The 19,422-nt window shown below is 40.8% G+C and overlaps 3 protein-coding genes across 5 annotated transcripts; 2 read left to right on the top strand and 1 right to left on the bottom strand.

The window, feature by feature from the left end:
- The first annotated feature begins 1,256 nt into the window (after positions 1-1,256).
- cdkl1 (cyclin dependent kinase like 1 (CDC2 related kinase)) lies at positions 1,257-10,558 on the top strand. Of its 2 annotated transcripts, XM_079174498.1 has the most exons (10): positions 1,257-1,336; positions 2,136-2,375; positions 3,807-3,928; positions 6,613-6,685; positions 7,029-7,119; positions 7,934-8,134; positions 8,475-8,557; positions 8,781-8,837; positions 9,117-9,278; positions 9,687-10,558. In XM_079174498.1, the coding sequence occupies exons 2-10, from the start codon at positions 2,208-2,210 to the stop codon at positions 9,786-9,788; spliced, it is 1,059 nt and encodes a 352-aa protein (XP_079030624.1). In that variant the 5' UTR covers positions 1,257-1,336; positions 2,136-2,207; the 3' UTR covers positions 9,789-10,558. The 2 variants fall into 2 exon arrangements, with proteins under 2 accessions (XP_079030624.1, XP_079030623.1); XM_079174497.1 differs by lacking the exon at positions 9,687-10,558 and having other exon boundaries at positions 8,781-9,211.
- dmac2l (distal membrane arm assembly component 2 like) lies at positions 9,849-14,623 on the bottom strand. 2 transcript variants are annotated; one of them, XM_079174500.1, is made up of 5 exons: positions 14,562-14,623; positions 13,582-13,678; positions 12,311-12,519; positions 10,967-11,138; positions 9,849-10,846 (listed from the first exon to the last, which is right to left on the bottom strand). In XM_079174500.1, the coding sequence occupies exons 2-5, from the start codon at positions 13,674-13,676 to the stop codon at positions 10,732-10,734; spliced, it is 591 nt and encodes a 196-aa protein (XP_079030626.1). In that variant the 5' UTR covers positions 13,677-13,678; positions 14,562-14,623; the 3' UTR covers positions 9,849-10,731. The 2 variants fall into 2 exon arrangements, with proteins under 2 accessions (XP_079030626.1, XP_079030625.1); XM_079174499.1 differs by lacking the exon at positions 14,562-14,623 and adding an exon at positions 13,793-13,851.
- Positions 13,959-19,147, top strand: l2hgdh (L-2-hydroxyglutarate dehydrogenase). The gene is made up of 10 exons (XM_079174496.1): positions 13,959-14,149; positions 15,386-15,501; positions 15,928-16,079; positions 16,212-16,343; positions 16,432-16,594; positions 16,696-16,730; positions 16,815-16,982; positions 17,766-17,923; positions 18,083-18,214; positions 18,375-19,147. Exons 1-10 carry the CDS (start codon positions 14,070-14,072, stop codon positions 18,568-18,570), a joined length of 1,332 nt encoding a protein of 443 aa, XP_079030622.1. The 5' UTR covers positions 13,959-14,069; the 3' UTR covers positions 18,571-19,147.
- Positions 19,148-19,422: the final 275 nt, after the last annotated feature.

Genomic DNA, 19,422 nt, shown 5'->3' with positions numbered 1-19,422 from the left:
GACTTCACCAACCTGCACTAATTAGTCCCAGTGGGACACAACAACATGCTAAATTTACATTTTACTCATTTCATGAGGTCGAGCAGATTCGGTTTGTCTTGAGCATCACTAAAAACACAACGATGGACTCAAAAGTGTAAGAAAAGACATCCTAGAATGATGAAACTGCAGCACAAAGTCATCTACTACCAGCTATAAGTGATGTCAGATTGAGGTTTTTTAAGGACAGGAGCATCGGGGAGTTCCACCTCTGAGAGTAGCAGCTTGTTTACCTGCGTGGGTGTTTTACCTGAGGCTGACGTTTACCTGCCTCCGTATTTTAAAACATCTGAAGATCTATAAACAACAACAACAACAAGCTTTTCCCATTTAGTTAATGGAGGTGGACTCGGGCAGCTGTTCCTATGGGAACTGAGGTGGAAAAGATAAAAAATGCGTCAAGTTGAGTCAGTGGATAGTACCGGATGTCAGGTGATTTCACCTTCAAAATAAAATCAACAAACAAAACTGCCGTGTTTGCTCTGATGGAGCTGATTCACAAAAACATGATCAAATAGTTTCACTATTTATACTAACTTCTTTCTTTATATTTTGGCTATGTTCCTTTTAGTATCCGATCTGTATTCTGTGATATTTTTTGTACTTTTACATTTAGTTTTGATATAACTGCTTAACAAGCAGTTAACTAATTTGGGGATTTTAAAGCTTCTGAACTTCTGTTATGTGCTGAATTATACATACTCTATTTAAAATAATGACTTCTCAACAGTGGTGGAAAATAAAGTACATTTACTCAAAAAATGTTCGTAAATACAATTTTGAGGTTCTTGTACTTTACTTGTGTATTTTCTGCTACTTTATTCTGTTCTCATACTCTATATCGGATGCAAGTATTTCACTTTTCACTCTACAACAAATATTTGATAACTGGTTACTTTGCTGATTGAGATTAATTATATGAGAGATATTCAAATAAATAAGGTTTATTGAAGGCTTTATTGATCCCTGAGGCCTTAATTAACAAGTTACCCAGTAAAAATGAATTTAAAGTAATTAATAAAACTAGTTTCACGTTTACCAGCTGCACATTAATGCACCAATGACTATAATTCAGCCAACGCTTACTTTTACTTTAATTTAGATTTTCTGCGTTTTATTTAGAAAGGTTTGACCGGATGTGCCGGTTTAATCTATCTGCCTTGACTCTTTAAAACCTGGCGCTTCTCGTGTCTACAGGACAGTCGAGCTGTGATCGTCCACCTCGTCGTGTTTGGAAGCAGCTCCTCTCTGACTCTGAACATCTAACTCTGAACATCTGCGAACATTTTCACTCAAAGTAAGTTTTCACATTAATTTGATGACCAACAGGAAGTGATTCTGCTGACTTGTGTCTCATATAAATAATGAAATGTGACCACTTTTATGATCGGCTTGTTGCATGGGGAGACTTTGCTCATAAGCTACAAGATGATTGTAACTATTTTTTTTTCATCCCAAACAAACTTCCGGTGTCTGTTACAAACATGCAGCCTGGTGCTTTAAAATAAATATGATTTAATCTGCAAATAAGTGCAGCACTTTGATTTTATTCCCCTGGCTGTTCACTTTCTGTGTTTTGTTTTCGCTCCATAGCCCCCTTTAGGGAAATGACCGAATATACTTTGCATTGCAAATGTTTTCGTTCCGCAGTCTAGCTGTTACAGGTGTAGTGTTGCCTCTAAAGCACTCACATCTATGCATCTGTTGCAGCAGTTTCAGAGATCAATCTTAAAATGTTTGGATATCTTAAACACTGAATTTATTTTATAGTTTTGATAAAATTAGTAGATGCATGTAAATGTCTTTGAGCTTTTCTGTATATTCAGATCATTATGCAGCGCATGTTTCTGTGCCAGCAGCTCTGTTTTTCATTATAATGATGCAGAAAGTTAATCCAAATGTCTGATATTACAACATGAAAAGCCACCAAAATAGACCAAAACCTATTTTATCCTTTCCAGAAAACACCCATCCCTCATTTGGATGCTTATTATGGATTTATTCCATCTTTAATTGAGTGAACTAGACATAAAAGCACCAGGTGGTCACTCTGCTTCTCTGCATCCCAGCTGAGGAACCTTCCTGTGTCTCTTTAGAGGCTGCAGAGGCCGTCCTCGTCTCCTGGAAAAGTGTCTTCACCTTCGGATGTCTGCCCGTCCAGCCTGAGGATGGAGAAGTACGAGAAGATTGGAAAGATCGGAGAGGGCTCCTACGGCGTCGTCTTCAAGTGCAGAAACAAAGACACGGGGCAGATCGTCGCCATCAAGAAGTTTGTGGAGTCGGAGGACGATCCGATTATCAAAAAGATTGCACTGAGGGAGATCAGGATGCTCAAGGTGATGGCACATTAATATCCATAACATCCTCTTGGTCTTCTCACAAAAAAACCTTCACTGACATTAAACTGATGAAGCAGAAATCCAGGTTTGCCGGTCAAGGGAAGCACATTTCTGCCAGGAAAGGTTTGACCAAGATAAAATGTTACAATTAGGAAATAAAAGAAGTCAAAGATTTTGACTTGGTAAGTTAAATTTGGAGATAAACTACAAATATTGACATACTAAGTCAAACATAGTGAAATGGTGAGAAAAACGATGATATAATTCTGAATTATGGGATTAAAAGTCTAATCGAAAAGTCGTGACTAGCTTTTCCTTAAATATTTTTCCTTTTTCTTGCTTCCATCCCAGTTTCTTATCATACTTTAAATTAATGCAAACTAGTCCAATTACAAACTGTAACACAAGTATTTTATTATCCTAAATCACATCATGTCTTTATTTATTAAGGAAGCTGACCTTTAACCTTTTCAAGCTTTTATTCTTTGTTGTTGTCGTTCAGTCTATCATTTTCATTCCCTACTACGATATATTCTACTCTGGAAATTCAATATCATGGCGAACAGCCAAACAAAAGCCTGCAATACTTTATTTTGACATTTTATATATTTGACCTTTTTAAAGATGCAAATCCTGTTTTTAGTGTCTTCCGTCTCTGCCAGCAGCCAGCAGGAGGGACGGCACGCAGTTCCTTCTGCAGACGGAGGGGAAGCATTTTTGTAGCTGCTGCACAGAGAGAAGACCAGCGTTCAAAAGAAGTTTAGAGGGCTTTAATCAAATGAAGCAAAAGCCCTGCAGGGTCCGGGCCGGCTGGAGTACCTAAATTAGGACGTGAAATGTCTGTAAAATTTAACAGGAAAGGAGAAAGAAAGACTTAAGCACCAGGTTAATTGTTCAGGTTTGTCAAAGTGTGTTTTTAGCTGTGTGGCTATAAAATGCTGGTATAAATATCCATGTCAGTGAATTCATCTTAAATCATTAAGTGATTAGAGACTTAATCGACTTAGAAATAAACCACAGAAACATCAGTGACAGTCCGTTCTTAGTCTCTTTTTCATTTTTATGCCAAGTTCTGTTTAAACTAAAGGCTAAAGCCTGTTTGTTTTATGTTGCCTAATGATTATCAAAGATGCACTTGTACAATTGTTGGTGGTTTAATTAGTCATGCGCTGGGTGGGAGTGTTAGTGGCCCCGCTGGACACCAGGAGCTCTTAAATAGGACAGGATGGGGACAGGTTGTCAGGGGCAGCAGCATGTTTATTACCATCTGTTAAGAGTTTAGTGTTTGATAAGAGCAAACCACAGATGGGGCGGCTCTCCAACCAGCAGGCTTCACCGCTTTAATGGTTTTCACTGAACTGTATTTGTGTGTATGTTCTCTGTTGATGTGCTGAGACGTCTTCTTCTATGGTTTTTGTTTCTCTGCAGCAACTGAAACACGCCAACCTGGTGAATCTGCTGGAGGTGTTTCGACGTAAACGTAAGCTTCACCTCGTGTTCGAGTACTGCGACCACACGGTGCTCAACGAGCTGGACCGACATCCCCGAGGGTGGGTGTGGCTTCTTTTACTAGCACCATGTTGTAGGAATACTTTGTTACAAGTAAAGATCGTGCATTCAAAAGTTGGCCCATTTCAGAATAATGTATATTATAATATTGGATTATAATAATTGATGCATTAAGGAAAAAGGAAAAGCAGCAAACCTTCACATTTGGGAAGCTGGAACTATGAAATGTTTTTGCATGAAAAATGACTTAACTGATCAAAATAGTATTTTCTTTTTCCCCAGTCGATAAATCGCTTTCATCCTTTTAGCTGTATTTGTTTTGTGTAAAAACTATAATTTGTAAAGTAATTAATGCTGTGACATAAATAGATTGGAGTAAAAGTAAAATATGAAGAAGAACATGCATGAGAGGACAATAAACATAGTTACATTCCACTCCAGAAATAACTTAATATTGATATTTGGAAAAATAAATTCAGTAACACTTTTGTTGACTCATGTCTATAATGCCTTTATAAACACATCATCTTCTCATAAATATTCATAATGCGTTATAGCAATAATCATAATTGATTCAAAGCATTTTATAATGACTCATAAGGTATCATGGTACTTCATTATTGCTGGTTACTCACGGATCATAGTGTATCATAATTATCATAGTTGTAACACAATTAATGCACAATTAAAAATGCATCACAATCCCTGTCTAATGCATTGTACTGTGATTATTCTAGGTGGTGAAGTAATGACATTTCTGAGGTACAGACATATTTAATACATTATACGCTGGTTATCAGTCTATAAATGGTCATTATTTGCTTTAAGTAAAGTGAAAGAACATTATTAAATCACGCAACAACACAAAACGATGTAAAATTGAGTGACCAGCAGTTATGAAGTATCATGATACTTGACCTCATAAGTCATTTAATGACTATTATAAATGTTTGTAATGCATTATAGACACGGACGTCATAGAAGAGTTAACAAATATTCCTACTAATATAGAATTAATGATTTCCACCGCTCAGCACTATCTGTAAAGCAGTAAAAGCTTTAGAAACGTGTGTTAGTGATGCGATAAAAAACAACATATTTTGCTATTTTAAGGCCTTTTTCTTCTATGAAATGAGCACACAGCTCCGTATACTGTACAGACATAAACTCTGAGATAAGGGGAGCATAAATCTGAGTACGCTGGCTTTTGATGAAACAAAGCGCTGTGTACTTTCTATTATCTCTACATTACATCTATACCGCACCGTACACTGTGCTTTGTCCGGCTCTGACGGGCACAACGCTCGTCTCTCGGGAAGCTGACCTGCTCGCTGTGGAATGTTTACAGTGATGCTCTCCCAGAATGCATTGCTGGCCGGGGAGCTGGCGGGACTCTTTAGGCTCGGCCACATTTTATACGGAGTGTTTTCGCTGTCTGGTTTCCCCCTTCTGGTCCTGGCCTGTAGCCTCCTGGACACAGAGGGTTCAAAAGAAGAGACAACAAAGTGGGGAGAAGGGGCGGAGATTGTCGTTAATTGCCCGTCACGAGGCTCGATTTAGCCATTTCCCCGGCAACACGGATGGATGACGGTCCCTGAGCCAACAAAGCCTCAGTGTTGAACAGTGGAAACAGGACCGCTCACTGTCCTCCACAGAGCCGTCTGAGGGAGAACAGATGTCTGGAAAAAACTAGACTTGACAGCAAAAGTCGACTGAGAAGTTATCTTTCCATCCGTGCTTCTGTTATTAGATGGATTCATCAGTCACGGCTCCTCCAAACCCAAACAAACATCATTTTTTTAGATCTAAGGACAGTAACGTTCTGTTCGTCCGTCCAGACTGAAATATCTCGACAGATATTAGATGTGTTGCCATGAAATAGTTTTGTGCACACGTTCGTGTCCCCCGGAGGATGAATCCCACTAACTTTGGTGTTTTCCATGACGTTGACATTTGTACCTCTTTAGTGAAACGTCTCAACAACTATTACATTTTAAATTGTACAGACGTTCATGTTCTCCTCAGGATGAACTGTTACATCCTCTGACTTTTTTTTTTCTTCTGCACCATCACGAGGTCAAAATGACATCATTATTATTGTCTGACAGTTTGATTTCGATGATCCCATCCTCAGCTGTAGGCCAATTTGTCTTTAGTGCTAATTAGCAAATGTGAGCATCCTGACATGCTAAACTGAGATGAACATGCGAAGCATTACCTGCTAAGCATCAGCATGTTGGCAAGAAAAACATAAGCAGTCAAATAATACGACTAAATAACATCACTTTAAACCAATTTAAAGGCCCCCTGACCGCGCTGAACGCGCAAAATAAGACGAAACTGTCAGAGGGTGTGGTCTCTGCAGATACACGCACAGCAACACGTGATGATTGAGAGATTAGTTTGGTCTATGCATTTTTTTTTTTTTTAGGATAATCCTGCTCTGCCTTTAAATCTTAGTTTGATAAAAAAAAACTAAAATCTTAGCACAAGATTCCCTAATTGGACATTTTCTGGAGCTTTCAGCCACCTTTCATGGCCTTCATCAATAGAGAGCGTCTGCTCAGTTGTCCGTTGAGGAGAATAATCGGTTGGAAAGGTTCCAGCCGGTGGATCTATTTGTCAAGCTACTATTTCCAAAGTCAATACTGAGTTTGAAACCTGTAATTTTCTATTGATCAGCTTAAGTGATTAATTAAATGTTGACTTCCTCCTTGTCTTCCAGAGTCCCGGAGCATCTCGTTAAAAGTATAACCTGGCAGACGCTTCAAGCTGTCAACTTCTGTCACAAGCAGAACGTAAGTACCTTGACTCGTTCCTGTGCATTTCTACTCGTACCGGATTCTTCGTGGAGCTTAGTGTGCGTTTCAGTTGTCAAAGCTTCCCTTCAGCTTGTTTTTGTAATTCCTCCGGTGTCCTCCCACCAAGCCCTCTGCTTTATGGCTCTTTTTATCACGAGAATTCCTTCCCCTTGGCTGAGCAGCAGTTAATGTATCACCTAGACACAACAAATGCTACAAGGGCCCCCGTTTAACAGCACTGTCCCTCTCTCACACGGACCCCTTTTATTCTCCGCATCTCACAACCACGAGCGTCTCAGCTCTCCGTTTTTATTTAACTTGACCATTTCTGTTCCTGCAGTGCATTCACAGAGACGTCAAGCCGGAAAATATTCTCATCACCAAACACCAAGTCATCAAACTCTGTGACTTTGGCTTTGCAAGGATTCTCAGTAAGTTTCCAGACTCTCTAAGCTTTTGCAAACCGCGCCACCTGGTGGACATGTACGTGTCTCATTCAGTGGTGCTGGCTGTGTAGTATTTAAAGGCTGTTTCAGGTGTGCAGGTGCAAATGTTTTACTCTACTCGAGTTATTAATAAGACACTTAATGATAAATAGTTTCTTGTTTGGTTAGAAATGCCTCAGTCTGGACCACACATGTTGTTCACTGTATGCAGATGGAGTCTCAGAGTGATATATTGGTTTATTAAATACATTTTCTAATGGAAAATAGTTAATAGATTCATATTTGTGCATCATGACGAGCTTCATGCTTCAAAAGAGAACAGAAAAGTGGATCAAAGTCTCGTTACAGTTTAATAACTCTTGGAGGGAAGTTGTTTCTCCCCAAGATAATTATGAGGGGTCACAAGATGAATAAAAACATAGAAAGAAAACAATATATTTAAACAAAAAGGTATTTTTTAAATGTTTCTTTTTCTAAGAAATATGTATAGTTTAACCTCTCTAAGCCAGAGAAAAATATTCAAATGTAAAATCGCTCTTAGGGTACATACGACTAAGCAGTTAAACCTGATACATGAGTCCTGAGTACATGATGGTTTTCCTTTAAGCCAAAGAGACACTTAAAGTACACTACTGAACAAATACTACCCCGTATATTAGACTAATCTTTGTATCTTCAACACAAAAGTAAACAGAGAACTTATGTCAAAGGTAAATAGTTGGTGAGGTCATGACACATCTCACTCTACACACACACACACACACCTAATGTCATGTGTGTCTGTGTTCCCTGCCCCCAGCCGGCCCATGTGACTACTACACGGACTACGTGGCGACTCGTTGGTACCGGGCTCCTGAGCTGCTGGTGGGAGACACTCAGTACGGCGCTCCGGTGGACGTTTGGGCGATCGGTTGCGTGTTCGCCGAGCTGCTGTCGGGGATGCCGCTGTGGCCCGGGAAGTCTGACATGGATCAGCTGTACCTGATCAGGAAGACTCTCGGTAAACCAGTCGGTCCGCTGCTGTTCTGACCGCCGCGAGTACAAACTGTACAGTGCGAAACATTTCAGGATAAAAACAATAATATCTTCATCAAAGGGATGTTTAATGTCTGTTAAAGGAACGAATAAATGATGACAAAATTGTCACATATGTGATAATAAAACACAATAAAGAAAGAAAAACATCTTTCCACTGTCGTGACATTGTTGTGAAGTTTATGGTGGAAGTTGGAAATTGTAAAATATGTAACAAACTCTTTGTCAAATGATAATACCGAGCTTGAATACATCCACAGGAGTAATTTGAGACGCAGTATGTTCATCTTTGTCGTCCTCTGCAGGAGATCTGACCCCTCGACACCAGCAGGTCTTCAGCAACAACCAGTTCTTCTGTGGAGTTTCCATCCCAGAGCCACAAGAGAAGGTGAGACACACCGATGTGCCCCGTCTGCCGACATACGTTGATCTACATTAGTTGTATTCTGATGGTTCTTTGTGTAAATTTGTTTTTTAGGGCGTTTTCTCCAGAACTCGGCACACAAAGGTTAAATAATTAAAAAAAAGTCAGTTGAGGGATTACAAGAAAAGTGAACATAAAAGCAGCAAAATCACAAAAAATACTATCTTTGTCTTTTTTATTTCTGTAGGAACCTTTGGAGCCGAAATATCCAAATCTCTCACATCAAGCTCTGAGTCTCATGAAGGTAACGATGTCACGACTGCAGTATTCTAATCGATTTCATGTTTTTGCCTCAATTTCTACACCCAATACATTTACAAGCTTTGTACATTTATCATTAAAAAAATACAACAAATCAGAAACTATGTGCAAAGTTCTGTGTTCCCAAATAACCAGAGTAAATACTGGTTACTTGCATAATTCTGTCCAGAACCAGACTTGTATTTCACAAAACCTTCATGACAGCTCACGGTCATTGAGAAAAGGAGATCTCACGACGTCCCGTCTCCTGTTGCTGGTTTAGGGCTGTCTGAGGATGGACCCGTCCGAGCGGCTGACCTGTGAGCAGCTCCTCCAGCAGCCGTACTTCGACAGCCTGCGAGAGAAGAGCTCCAGCACCTCTCGAGAGCAAGACCGCTCCAGCAACCGGAGGACACGTTTACCTCGCAAACACCTCCCTCCCGGGGTCAGTGGCCCTTCGGTACCGAGAGCAATGATTGGACTTAAAACACCAGTGAGCTGCCGTATTCAGGGCTGATGTCGGTGTTTTTTAAAATGCTGCAGACTATTGTAAAAGAAAGAAAATTCTGGGATACGCAATGGATGTATGTGTACATATCAGGTATCGGAAGCTTCAATATATTGACCCACAATTCTCAAAAGTTAAAATTATGGAATTTACCTTATTTGGCAGATTATCTAGAAACCTTGTAATAGTCATAGAATTAGGATCATATTTACCACTGTGAATTATAATACATTTAAGAGTCTCTAAGAACATTGGTGAAAAAGCAAAAACACAATCTTCTAGAAAAGGACTGAGGCAGGTGGGGAAGCAGTGAAACTTATTGATTTGTGTATTTCCTCCATGCAGTATTTGCCACAGCTGACCAGCAGCAGCATCTTCCCAGTTTTGGACAATAAGAAGTACTACAACAACCTGCGCAAATTCAACTATCATCTGCCGAACATCTAAACCGGAGCTGGATCGAACTCGCCCTCCCAACACCGTCAACAAGCAGCGTTCCCTGAGAACTGAACATTCTCGGAGCACCGTGGGTTTTTTTTTTAAGGAGAGGATTCAACCACTTTTTTGTTTATCCCGTGGGTTGTGTCGGGTGTCTCTGGATACTGATGTCAGTCTATGCACTATTTCCCAACACGCGTTGGTTTATGTATGTTGCCTGCATTTCAAGCTGATTTTATAAAGACAAGGAGCAATGTGCTGCTCTGCTCGTAGTCGCTGAGTAGACTGAAGGTAAAACTACGACGTACTGCCTTGCCTGGTTTGCCAAATGTATTTTTTTATATCACGATGGACTATTTAAAGAGTGTGACATGTTTTTTGGTAGTGAGTTTTATGTCTTGAGTAAGTCAAAACGTAGGACACGAACTTTGACTCGTGAGCATTTCTGAAACTATTTATTGACGTCAGGAGTGAATATTCCTTTAACCCACATGTACTAGCATAACGCAGTAACAATACACACATTGTACTCTGGAACTTTGGTGCTAAGGGTGTTCACAGCCATCTGTCTGTCCTCATATTGTACAAATGCCAAATTAATCTAAAGAGAAATGTTTGAAAAGACTCAAAGGCCTTTGCATTTTCACAAATAGTTTTTCTCTTTGAACCCACATACGAAGTAACTTTAATACCTTGAATGTTGAAAATATAATAAACTAAAGAATAGTTCAAGTTATCAAGAAAAACTGCTGTCAACAATATAAAGTGCTTTAACTTTCCTCTTTGCCGGACTGTTTCTTCATTAATTAAAGCTTGATTGTATCAAGCGGAACAACTTAATGATTGATGAAATAAACACACGCTGGACAATACAAGCCCTTCAGACCCGCGGCCCTTTGAGAAAGGCGTCCATATTTTACGATTATGACTTAACGGGGGAGTTGTTTCTCTATCAGTCCAGGTCAAGCGATACGTCCAGACGTGGGAGTGCCGTCTGTAGTCTGTCAACTGTCGTCTGTCTGTCTTTGATCCCCGGAAGATCGCTGAGAAACAGACGCTCCAGATTCCTGTGTGGAATTAAAGCGTTCATTACTAAAACCAACAAAATGGATTCCATTTAAAGATATTTTTGCTACAGAGAAACGGAACATGTTTAGTTGACCTCTGTTTAGATGGTAAAGACTCACCGGAGTCTGTGCAGGGCGACGAGGCCCTTGTCGGTCACATTGCCACACGACACCACCTCCATCATGTGCAAACTCTCCTGCAGATTCTCTACCGAGCTCAGCCTCTCCAGGCAGGCGTCCTCGATGTAGATGCACTTGTTGAACTTGATTTCCTCCACGTGTTCCAAGCCATCTAGAGAAAGAAAAAAAAAAAATGCGCGAGATCAGCACAATCTTTACTGATTACATGAACAGAGGCAGAGAGAGTGAAGAGACTTCACTCAAATAACTCTGCGTGGACTCTGGCACCAAAGCGAGTGTTGTCATCGGTGTAAAACAATCTCTTGCGTCACTTTTGGATGAGTCTGGGAGAGATGCACTTTCCTTTCTTGTTAACAAAGAGGGGAATCACTTTCAGGTCAAGCTCATGTTAACGTACCTAATGCAAAATGTACACTTTAATCTTTGATTGGAGCGGTAATCAAACACTGATCGGCCCGGGTATCGAAACTTAATACCGTTTTGGTTCCGACCAAAATATTTACACAAAGAATCTAAAGCTGGCCTCAAATGTTTGGTCAGATGGTTCTTATTCTTTGATCAAATAGTTCAACATTCCAATCATGATTTTGCACATTTTTAAGGACATTCTTGTGCAGCTGCTTTTATTTAGACATTGAGAAGTTTGTTGAATGAAAAGAGGATTTTGTCGATAAACAATATATCTTAAAATAAGGTATCAGGTATCGAAAAAAGTCAAATTATTCATTTTAAACTATAAAAAAAAGACAGAATCTGACAGCCAGCTCTATTTTTGAAGAGTAACAGAGTGTTAGCATATATGCTAACGTTAGCATGTTATACTGAAATGGTAAATGTAAACAAGCAATCTGCCTGCATGCTAGGTGTTGATGTTAACTTGCTAACGATAGCATGCTAATTCCCAACATATGACATGCTAACATTCAGTCTCCTCTAATCCCTTAAATATATTTAGTCAAACAGGCTCTTAAATACTTATTATTAGGTTAGCTGTAAAATATTTTAGTTTGTTAATGGTTTCATGTTAAGATGCTGATTATAGGCTAAATGCACAGACCAGCCTGGGTAAAGTATCTGACTAAGGAAGTGGATCTGAAGCCAAACTGCTTAAAGTTGATCTAAATCTGACAATGTAACTTTGTATTTACTAGTTAAGAATATGTCCCTTTTGTAGTCCTATTAGTGGTGAGGCTCTAAGAATAGTTTTCTCCTCATTTTTCATCTTTCTATTCATTTCTCTTGTTAAATCTATGACTATGTGGATGGAAATGGAAACAAGTCTCAAGGACAGGAAGACAATATTCTCCACACTGTAACACTGACCCAGGTGGTCAAACCCTCTGTACATGATGCAGGATTCAGTGGCGTCTATCGCCTGGATCTTGTATCTGCCCAGAGGCCCAGTTGGCAGTCCGTTGTAGTCGTGTTGCCAGCGATCGAAACCTTGAAACCTCACTTTGGCACCACATCTCAGCAGCCACTCCGCTGCGGCTCGGTCCGGACCGACAGCTTTGATCCTTTCGTAGTCCACCCTGAATGTGAAGAACATCACTAATACTCAAAGTACGACAGAAGTTCATGACATGTAAAGTGATGGGTCACACAAGAGAGGACAAGAGGGTTGCAAAAATAAAATGTGCAAATCGCCCACTATTTGGTTATCTATCAAGTAAAATACCATCATGGCTGGTTGTAACTTCATGATTTGCTTGTTTTTCGACCGGAATACTTTGGACTACTACTGAACACTTTATGGACTAAAGTATAACAAATATAGAAATGGCATAGAATTCATTGTAAGTTTCAACCCTACATTTTTCACATCTTAGGTCACAAAAAAACGGTAATTCTCTGATAATAAAACATTCAGCCACACAGAGCTGGATCAGAAATCAATATTGTAAATGTGAGATTATGTTTATAATAATGATGTACTATAACCTGAATGTCATTTGCTGGTTGTAAAGGCAACAAACAGTGCAATGGTTGTACATTTCTTCCTGAGTCAAATGAGTAATGTATTGACTACTGTATGTTTGGCTATCACACCCATATAATTAATGGTAATTTAGCAAAAGAAAATGCCCGTCAAGCATCTATCAATGTTGAGATAATCTTGATTTTCAAAGTATTTCGTAATTTGAATACATACAAAATACAGTCAAAATTAAATATTCTCATTATAATTACTAACAAAACAAATGAAACGTCTGCACCCTTTTTGATATAAATGCGGTGCACAACATATCAAAATGAATTATAACGCAGTGCACTTAAAACGCCTCCAAATGATCAAACAGTTCAACAAACTGAACATTACAACCTTCATGAAAGCAGATGTATTACAGGACTGTTTAGACTTTAGCTACGTGTGCATAATACACTGGCAACTGAGTGCAAAGCGTATATTACATATAAACATATGTATAAAAAAATGTGACCCGGTTTATGTGTGTTTGTGTTAGATGAGGTGTGCGTTGAGTGCTTTGTCAATATAGACTGTTATTAACATGTCTGTCCATGCATTGCTGTGCAGCCATTAGCAGCACATGTAGCTAACTTGTATAATGAATGCATTAATAATGTTGTCTCACTTGTTGAAGACCGCATTGAGCCAGCCCCAGAAGTGTCTGCGGCTCCACTCCCTCTGACCCACAGCAGACTGCACTGCCCTCGATAGAAGCCTCATATCTGAAAAATACATGACACCATCATACTTCCTGTTATCTTACCGTAAACTACTGTTTGGTTAAACAAACAACCGCAGAAACTGTGACGCAGCGGAATCAGATAAATAATTGTCACCTGCCCTCCAACGAACTGGTCTGTTTACATGTGAGACGCATCCATCGCTGTAGCCTTTAACCCGGTGACGTAGGGGAAAACGCGCCCTCTCATTGGCTGGACCGGAGCGTCACAGGAGGCGCGTTCGCGTCTCGGCTTTTTTTGTTTTTATACGATGGATCAGCAGGATGGGAGGTTAGCAGCAGCAACAGGGAGGAGGAAACACAACTCAGGGAAGTCTTTCTGACATTTGCATGATGAAGCAGAGAGTGTGAGGTTTCTTTTAAACGCGGCGACGATGATCCGGACACTCAGCGGGGCGACTTTGAAGGCTGCACAACCGATAAAGGACATTATCACCACGAGACGGCTGCACAGGTAAGACTCACATTACAGAGAAAACGAAAGCATGCCACTGCTCACACTGTGTGTGTGGTGTTTCAGCCACACGAGAGGAGTTAAAGTGAATAGACCTACATGTTAACTGGGGTTAACTGGGGTCACTCACTAACAGGCCGATAAGTTAATAAAAAGGGGGGCGGGCACGCCGCTACCTGCTTGGGTAACTAAGTTTGAGTTGATCCCAGTCATTGCCAAGGGCGTTCTGCACGGAGAACCAGATTACATAACGTTCTCTGCACAACCTCTGACATGCACACCACCCGCCACCACATAACTTATGTACACATAACATGTTTTGTCTGCACTGTACCCCACCACCACCACCATTGCAGCTCCATCCACATTTGCATGCCTTTTTAAACTTTCGTCAAAGCACCTGTAGTCTCACCTTCATCTTCAGAAGTCCAGCTGTCAGTCACTAGTTTTGTGTGAGCTGTTCCTTTAGACAGGCTTGCCGGAAAGCATGTGTTTCCTATTAGACACAGACTCTACTACAGGCTACCCTGGAGGAGTGGCCCCCATCTTATGTAACCCCTCTCCAGTGTGCTTAAAGTAAACTGCGAATTTGAGACGTTTCATAACAATTGGCTGCCTTGTCCTCGAGGTTAAATGAGTCCAGCAACCCACTTTCACCACAGATTACATTCACAGACACAGATAAGACGCTTCCAAATATGTTTTCTTCTTCACTTTTATTGGTTCCTCTCCCTTGTGAAGCGTTGGAACATTTTGCCTGGCTCCAGTTTACAGTAAGGAAAGCAAGATGTTGCCGTCTCCCAGTGTGGCCATTTATAGTGTTCTAGCAAACTTGAACATTGTGTTCTTCCAACTCTTTTTGGCAAATGCTTCCTTATTTTTTCATCTTGTGGTGAACTGTGGACACGTTTGACATCCACAAACTGCTGTTTACACTCTAAACTCACCCACGAGACAGACGTTTGTGGTATTCAGGTTTGTGACGAGATTTACTTGACGTGACAGTGGTGGATATTGACTTTGTAGATGCAAATAGTCTGTGAACTGCAACACTTTGGTGATCAGTCTCAAAGGTCCATCGGCCCCTAATACAGTCATGCACTCTTGGACGTTGAACCAGTGACCTAAATATTCCGTTGTGGTTTCTACATTTTGCAACCTCTAAAGCTGGCTTCTTTATAAGTAACCATTTAAAATTGGGACTGTCGGTGACCTTTACTGTCGTCTGTATTCCAGCACCTATGATGTGGCCGTGGTGGGGGCCGGCATCGTCGGCCTCGCAACAGTCAGAGAGCTAATTCTGCGACACCCGTCGCTCAGCTTCGTCCTGCTGGAGAAAGAAAAAGAGCTTGGTGGGTGGAGAGTCTTGAAAGTTGTTGTTGTTGTGAAGGAAAACATAAACCTTGTAAAGAGCAAAAATGTTTTGCAGTGATTTTAAACCAGTGAAGTCAGTGAGTATTTGGAAAGTGACACAGTTTGTGTTGCATTGATCTGAAACCGAACAATGAATGTGAGAAAAATGTGAGTTGTAAACTGAGAACTTTAGTCCAAACTAATGTTAGTTTCTCTTGATTTTGCACCGATATGAAACAGGAACAAAGCACATGTCTATTCTAAGCTTCCTTGAATATATTGAATATCGAGGTTGATGAAGCGCAGTGGAAAAGCCTGATGATATTTCCGTCTTTCTTCTTCTTCTTCTTCTTCTTCTTCTTCTTCTTCTTCTTCTTCTTCTTCTTCTTCCTCTTATTTTTTTCGGTCACTTTCTGTCTCACCAGCTGTGCACCAGAGTGGGCACAACAGTGGAGTCATTCACAGCGGAATCTACTACACGCCGGGGTCGCTGAAGGCCCGTCTGTGTGTGCGAGGAGCCACTTTAGCCTACGAGTACTGCGACAAGAAAGGACTCCCTTACAAGAAATGTGGAAAGGTCCGTCTTAGCATTTTAACCAGATGAAATACCGACCACATAACATTACAATACGCATGTAATACAAACCCTGTTGGTAGGAGCTGCTGTTTGTTGTTTCTATCTCGGTATTGATCTGTGTGGTTTCTGCAGCTTATCGTGGCTTTGGAGCAGGAGGAGATACCAAGACTGCAAGCTCTGTATGAGCGCGGCATGAAGAACAACGTGCGTGACCTCAGTATTGTCGACGCCAAGGGAATCCGAGAGCGGGAGCCGTACTGCAGGGTAAGAGTCTCAGAGACGCTGTCGTTGTTCCCACGAAATAAAAGATGGCTGCGACGGTCTATAGTCTATCTATACGTCGTCCTTGCAGGGCATAATGGCCTTGGACTCGCCCTACACCGGCATTGTGGACTGGAGGATGGTGGCTCTCCGGTACGGGCAAGACTTTGTGGAGGCAGGCGGCACGGTGGTTACTGAATCTGAGGTCAATGACATTTCCATGGCCACGGAGAGCCCAGCTGGGAGTACTGAAGGTAATGAATGTGGCAACACAGTCACGATTAAACAAGAGCTGTAGAGTTATTTAAAGTTCAACTCAATATGCATCTTTTTTTTTTTTTGTGTTTATTTGCAGGAATGAAATATCCAATTACAGTCCGAGACAAAAAGGTAAGACACAAGCAGATAGAAGCGTCACAACGTTTTAGATTGTGTTCTATTGATTCCATCGTTTGCATGGTGTTGTTTCTGCAGGGTAACGAGGTGCGGTGCCGTTACGTCCTGACCTGTGGCGGCCTGCACTCTGACCGTCTGTCACAGATATCAGGATGCAGTCGGGAGCCTCGGATCGTCCCCTTCAGAGGAGACTATTTGGTGTTGAAGCCAGAGAAACACTATCTGGTCAAGGGGAATATCTACCCTGTAAGTCTGCTGAAGAGCCACATGCCCAACTCTTTAAGTTATGTAACAGCACTCATGTGATCTGCAGATGTTTCTCAACACATTCCAGTACTCTGTAAAATCTCTGCTCCCTCACAGCTGTGCTATGTGACTTCAAACTGTAGCGGCCCCAAGTGGCAGAAATAAATGGTTATTTGAGTTCTTCTTGAGAAGTTTTGTAGGAATTCACAACCGAGGAATCCTGTAACTTGAGATCCGAAAGCAGCAGCCTTTCTATTTCTTTTTTTTTTTCATTTTTGGTACGTTGAGTCCAGCTTTCTCTGGAATTGGCATCCGTTCTCTGCCAGTTATAACAAGTTTAGATTCCCCCTAATGTGTGTTAAAGATTTGTACGGTCATCCCATACCTGAGGCTGCAGATAAAAAACCCTTCAAGGTTCAAGAACTCAACAAATCCAGACCTCAGGACCAGGTAGCAAGCTTCAGCTACAGAGATTTAAAACATATTAGATAATACTGCTCTTATAAGAGTAGAGTTACTAAAAAAAAATACAGAAAAACATTCAAGCTTTTACTTCAAAATCATCATCAGAAGCAGGGAGAGGTAACTAAGAACTGAAGTTGTTTACATGACGTTGAGAGCGTTGCGTGTTTATGTATCCGTGTAAAATTTGACAGACGGACTAATTGAAGCAATCAGCTGACGCATCTGCTGTTTGTTAGATGTTAGTTTCCTATCCCCTCGATCTGCTCCCGATGAGGGTTTTAATGTTCATTTTGTTTCTTGTAAACTATTTACGTTTAGGTCCCCGACCCTCGTTTCCCCTTCCTCGGAGTTCACTTCACCCCGAGGATGGATGGAAGTGTTTGGCTCGGCCCCAACGCAGTCCTCGCCTTCAAAAGGGAGGGCTACAAAGTGTACGACTTCAATGCTCGAGACTTTGCAGATGCACTCTCATTCAGGTACCACAGAGAACTTTTATCTGATCTTATTTCAGTCTTTGTGTCGTGTCCTGGAACTGTATTTTGAAAAGAGACACCTATTCTGAAATCATCTAATTAAAGTGCTGCATAGTGGGTGATAACTGAGTGTTTAACCTTTTTGTATTTTTAATCCTGCAGGGGCCTTCAGAGGCTGGTAATGAAGAACATACGCTACGGGGTTGGAGAAATGTATAGAGGGATTTTCATTGGTGCGCAGGTTAAAATCCTGCAGAAGTACATCCCTGAACTCTCGCTGAGCGACGTGCTCAGGTAGATCAATAACGCTAGACCTAGAAAATATGTATCGGGTGTTTGTTACCAGGTGCACGAAATGTAAAATGAGTCTGTGACGGTTTACCAGCACAAGTAAGAGGATGAATGATATGATTACAATGCTGTTTTTCTGTAACCCTGGTTGTTTCCTCTGCAGGGGTCCTGCAGGAGTTCGAGCTCAGGCTCTCGACCGAGACGGAAACCTTGTGGACGACTTCGTGTTTGACGGCGGCGTCGGGGACGTGGGCAGCCGGGTGCTCCATGTGCGTAACGCTCCCTCGCCGGCGGCCACCTCCTCCCTCGCCATCGCTGAAATGGTTGCAGACGAGGTGGAGAGCCGCTTCGCACTGTAGAGCAAAGCGCCGATCGCGGAAGGAAAAAGGAGAAACTGTCCTGCAGCTTCACTGTCATCATGTAGACATTTTATTTCAGGTCAAGCCTTAAAAAGTAACATAACTTTGGCTTGATTACATGTTTAAGTTTTCTTTTACTTGGTGCTGTTTTTAAGTCTTATTTTCATGCCACCACATTTCAAGTAATAAAATCATTTTTTCTGCACTACGTTGTTGTTTAAAGAAATGCATCATAAAATACTTTTTATGAAAATGTTATGCAAAAAAGAATCGTGAACGTTATGTGAACATAACCCCTTTTTACAGATTGACTATTTTAAATAAGAGAGTTTTAAGTATATATCTAGTATGGAAGTTTCCCCCTTCTACTTTTGGAAGCCATGTTTGTTTTTCGACTATATGAGAGCAATTTGTAACTGTCCTTTGAATATTGTAAAGCCTTATGGTTTCAATCCAAAAAGCTACTGAACGTTTTTTTGAGAAATAAATCCCAAAATATGTAATTGACAAAAAAAAAAAAGGAAAAGGATTGTGTTCTCAAAAATAGAATATTTTATCAATAACTGTAAAAAGGTGAGGATCTTTGAAAGTTCAGTCTGAGAAAGTTGAATCTCAGAGCACGTAGTTTATGAAGACATTTTTTTCAAAAAGAGGAGATTTTTTGCACAGTTTCTTATTCCAATCTAAAAGGTGAAATAGTGAATAGAAAACTTTATTGAGATTTGTGTTGTCCTGAATACTTTGATTAAAGAAGTGCCATTAATTCCTGAGAGAAGCACTTATTCAGTTTGTCCACAAGGAGGCAGAATCACAGCAACAAACATACTGTAAGAGACACAATGTAAGCTCAAA

This window comes from Pholis gunnellus, assembly GCF_910591455.1.
Source record: "Pholis gunnellus genome assembly, chromosome: 15".
In the NCBI taxonomy this organism is placed as follows: domain Eukaryota; kingdom Metazoa; phylum Chordata; class Actinopteri; order Perciformes; family Pholidae; genus Pholis; species Pholis gunnellus.
This window is presented reverse-complemented; position numbering and strand designations above follow the sequence as displayed.

Excerpts from the sequence above, each read along its gene's own strand:
- cdkl1 (XM_079174497.1), top strand. The coding sequence starts at position 2,208 with ATGGAGAAGTACGAGAAGATTGGAAAGATCGGAGAGGGCTCCTACGGC. Across the intron at positions 2,376-3,806 it reads GGGAGATCAGGATGCTCAAG|CAACTGAAACACGCCAACCT; the intron begins GTGATGGCACAT and ends GTTTCTCTGCAG. Across the intron at positions 6,686-7,028 it reads ACTTCTGTCACAAGCAGAAC|TGCATTCACAGAGACGTCAA; the intron begins GTAAGTACCTTG and ends CTGTTCCTGCAG.
- dmac2l (XM_079174500.1), bottom strand. The coding sequence starts at position 13,676 with ATGAGGCTTCTATCGAGGGCAGTGCAGTCTGCTGTGGGTCAGAGGGAG. Across the intron at positions 11,139-12,310 it reads CAGAGGGTTTGACCACCTGG|ATGGCTTGGAACACGTGGAG; the intron begins GTCAGTGTTACA and ends TTCTTTCTCTAG. Across the intron at positions 10,847-10,966 it reads GTCGCCCTGCACAGACTCCG|GAATCTGGAGCGTCTGTTTC; the intron begins GTGAGTCTTTAC and ends AATTCCACACAG.
- l2hgdh (XM_079174496.1), top strand. The coding sequence starts at position 14,070 with ATGATCCGGACACTCAGCGGGGCGACTTTGAAGGCTGCACAACCGATA. Across the intron at positions 16,080-16,211 it reads CTTACAAGAAATGTGGAAAG|CTTATCGTGGCTTTGGAGCA; the intron begins GTCCGTCTTAGC and ends TGGTTTCTGCAG. Across the intron at positions 17,924-18,082 it reads GCAGATGCACTCTCATTCAG|GGGCCTTCAGAGGCTGGTAA; the intron begins GTACCACAGAGA and ends TTAATCCTGCAG.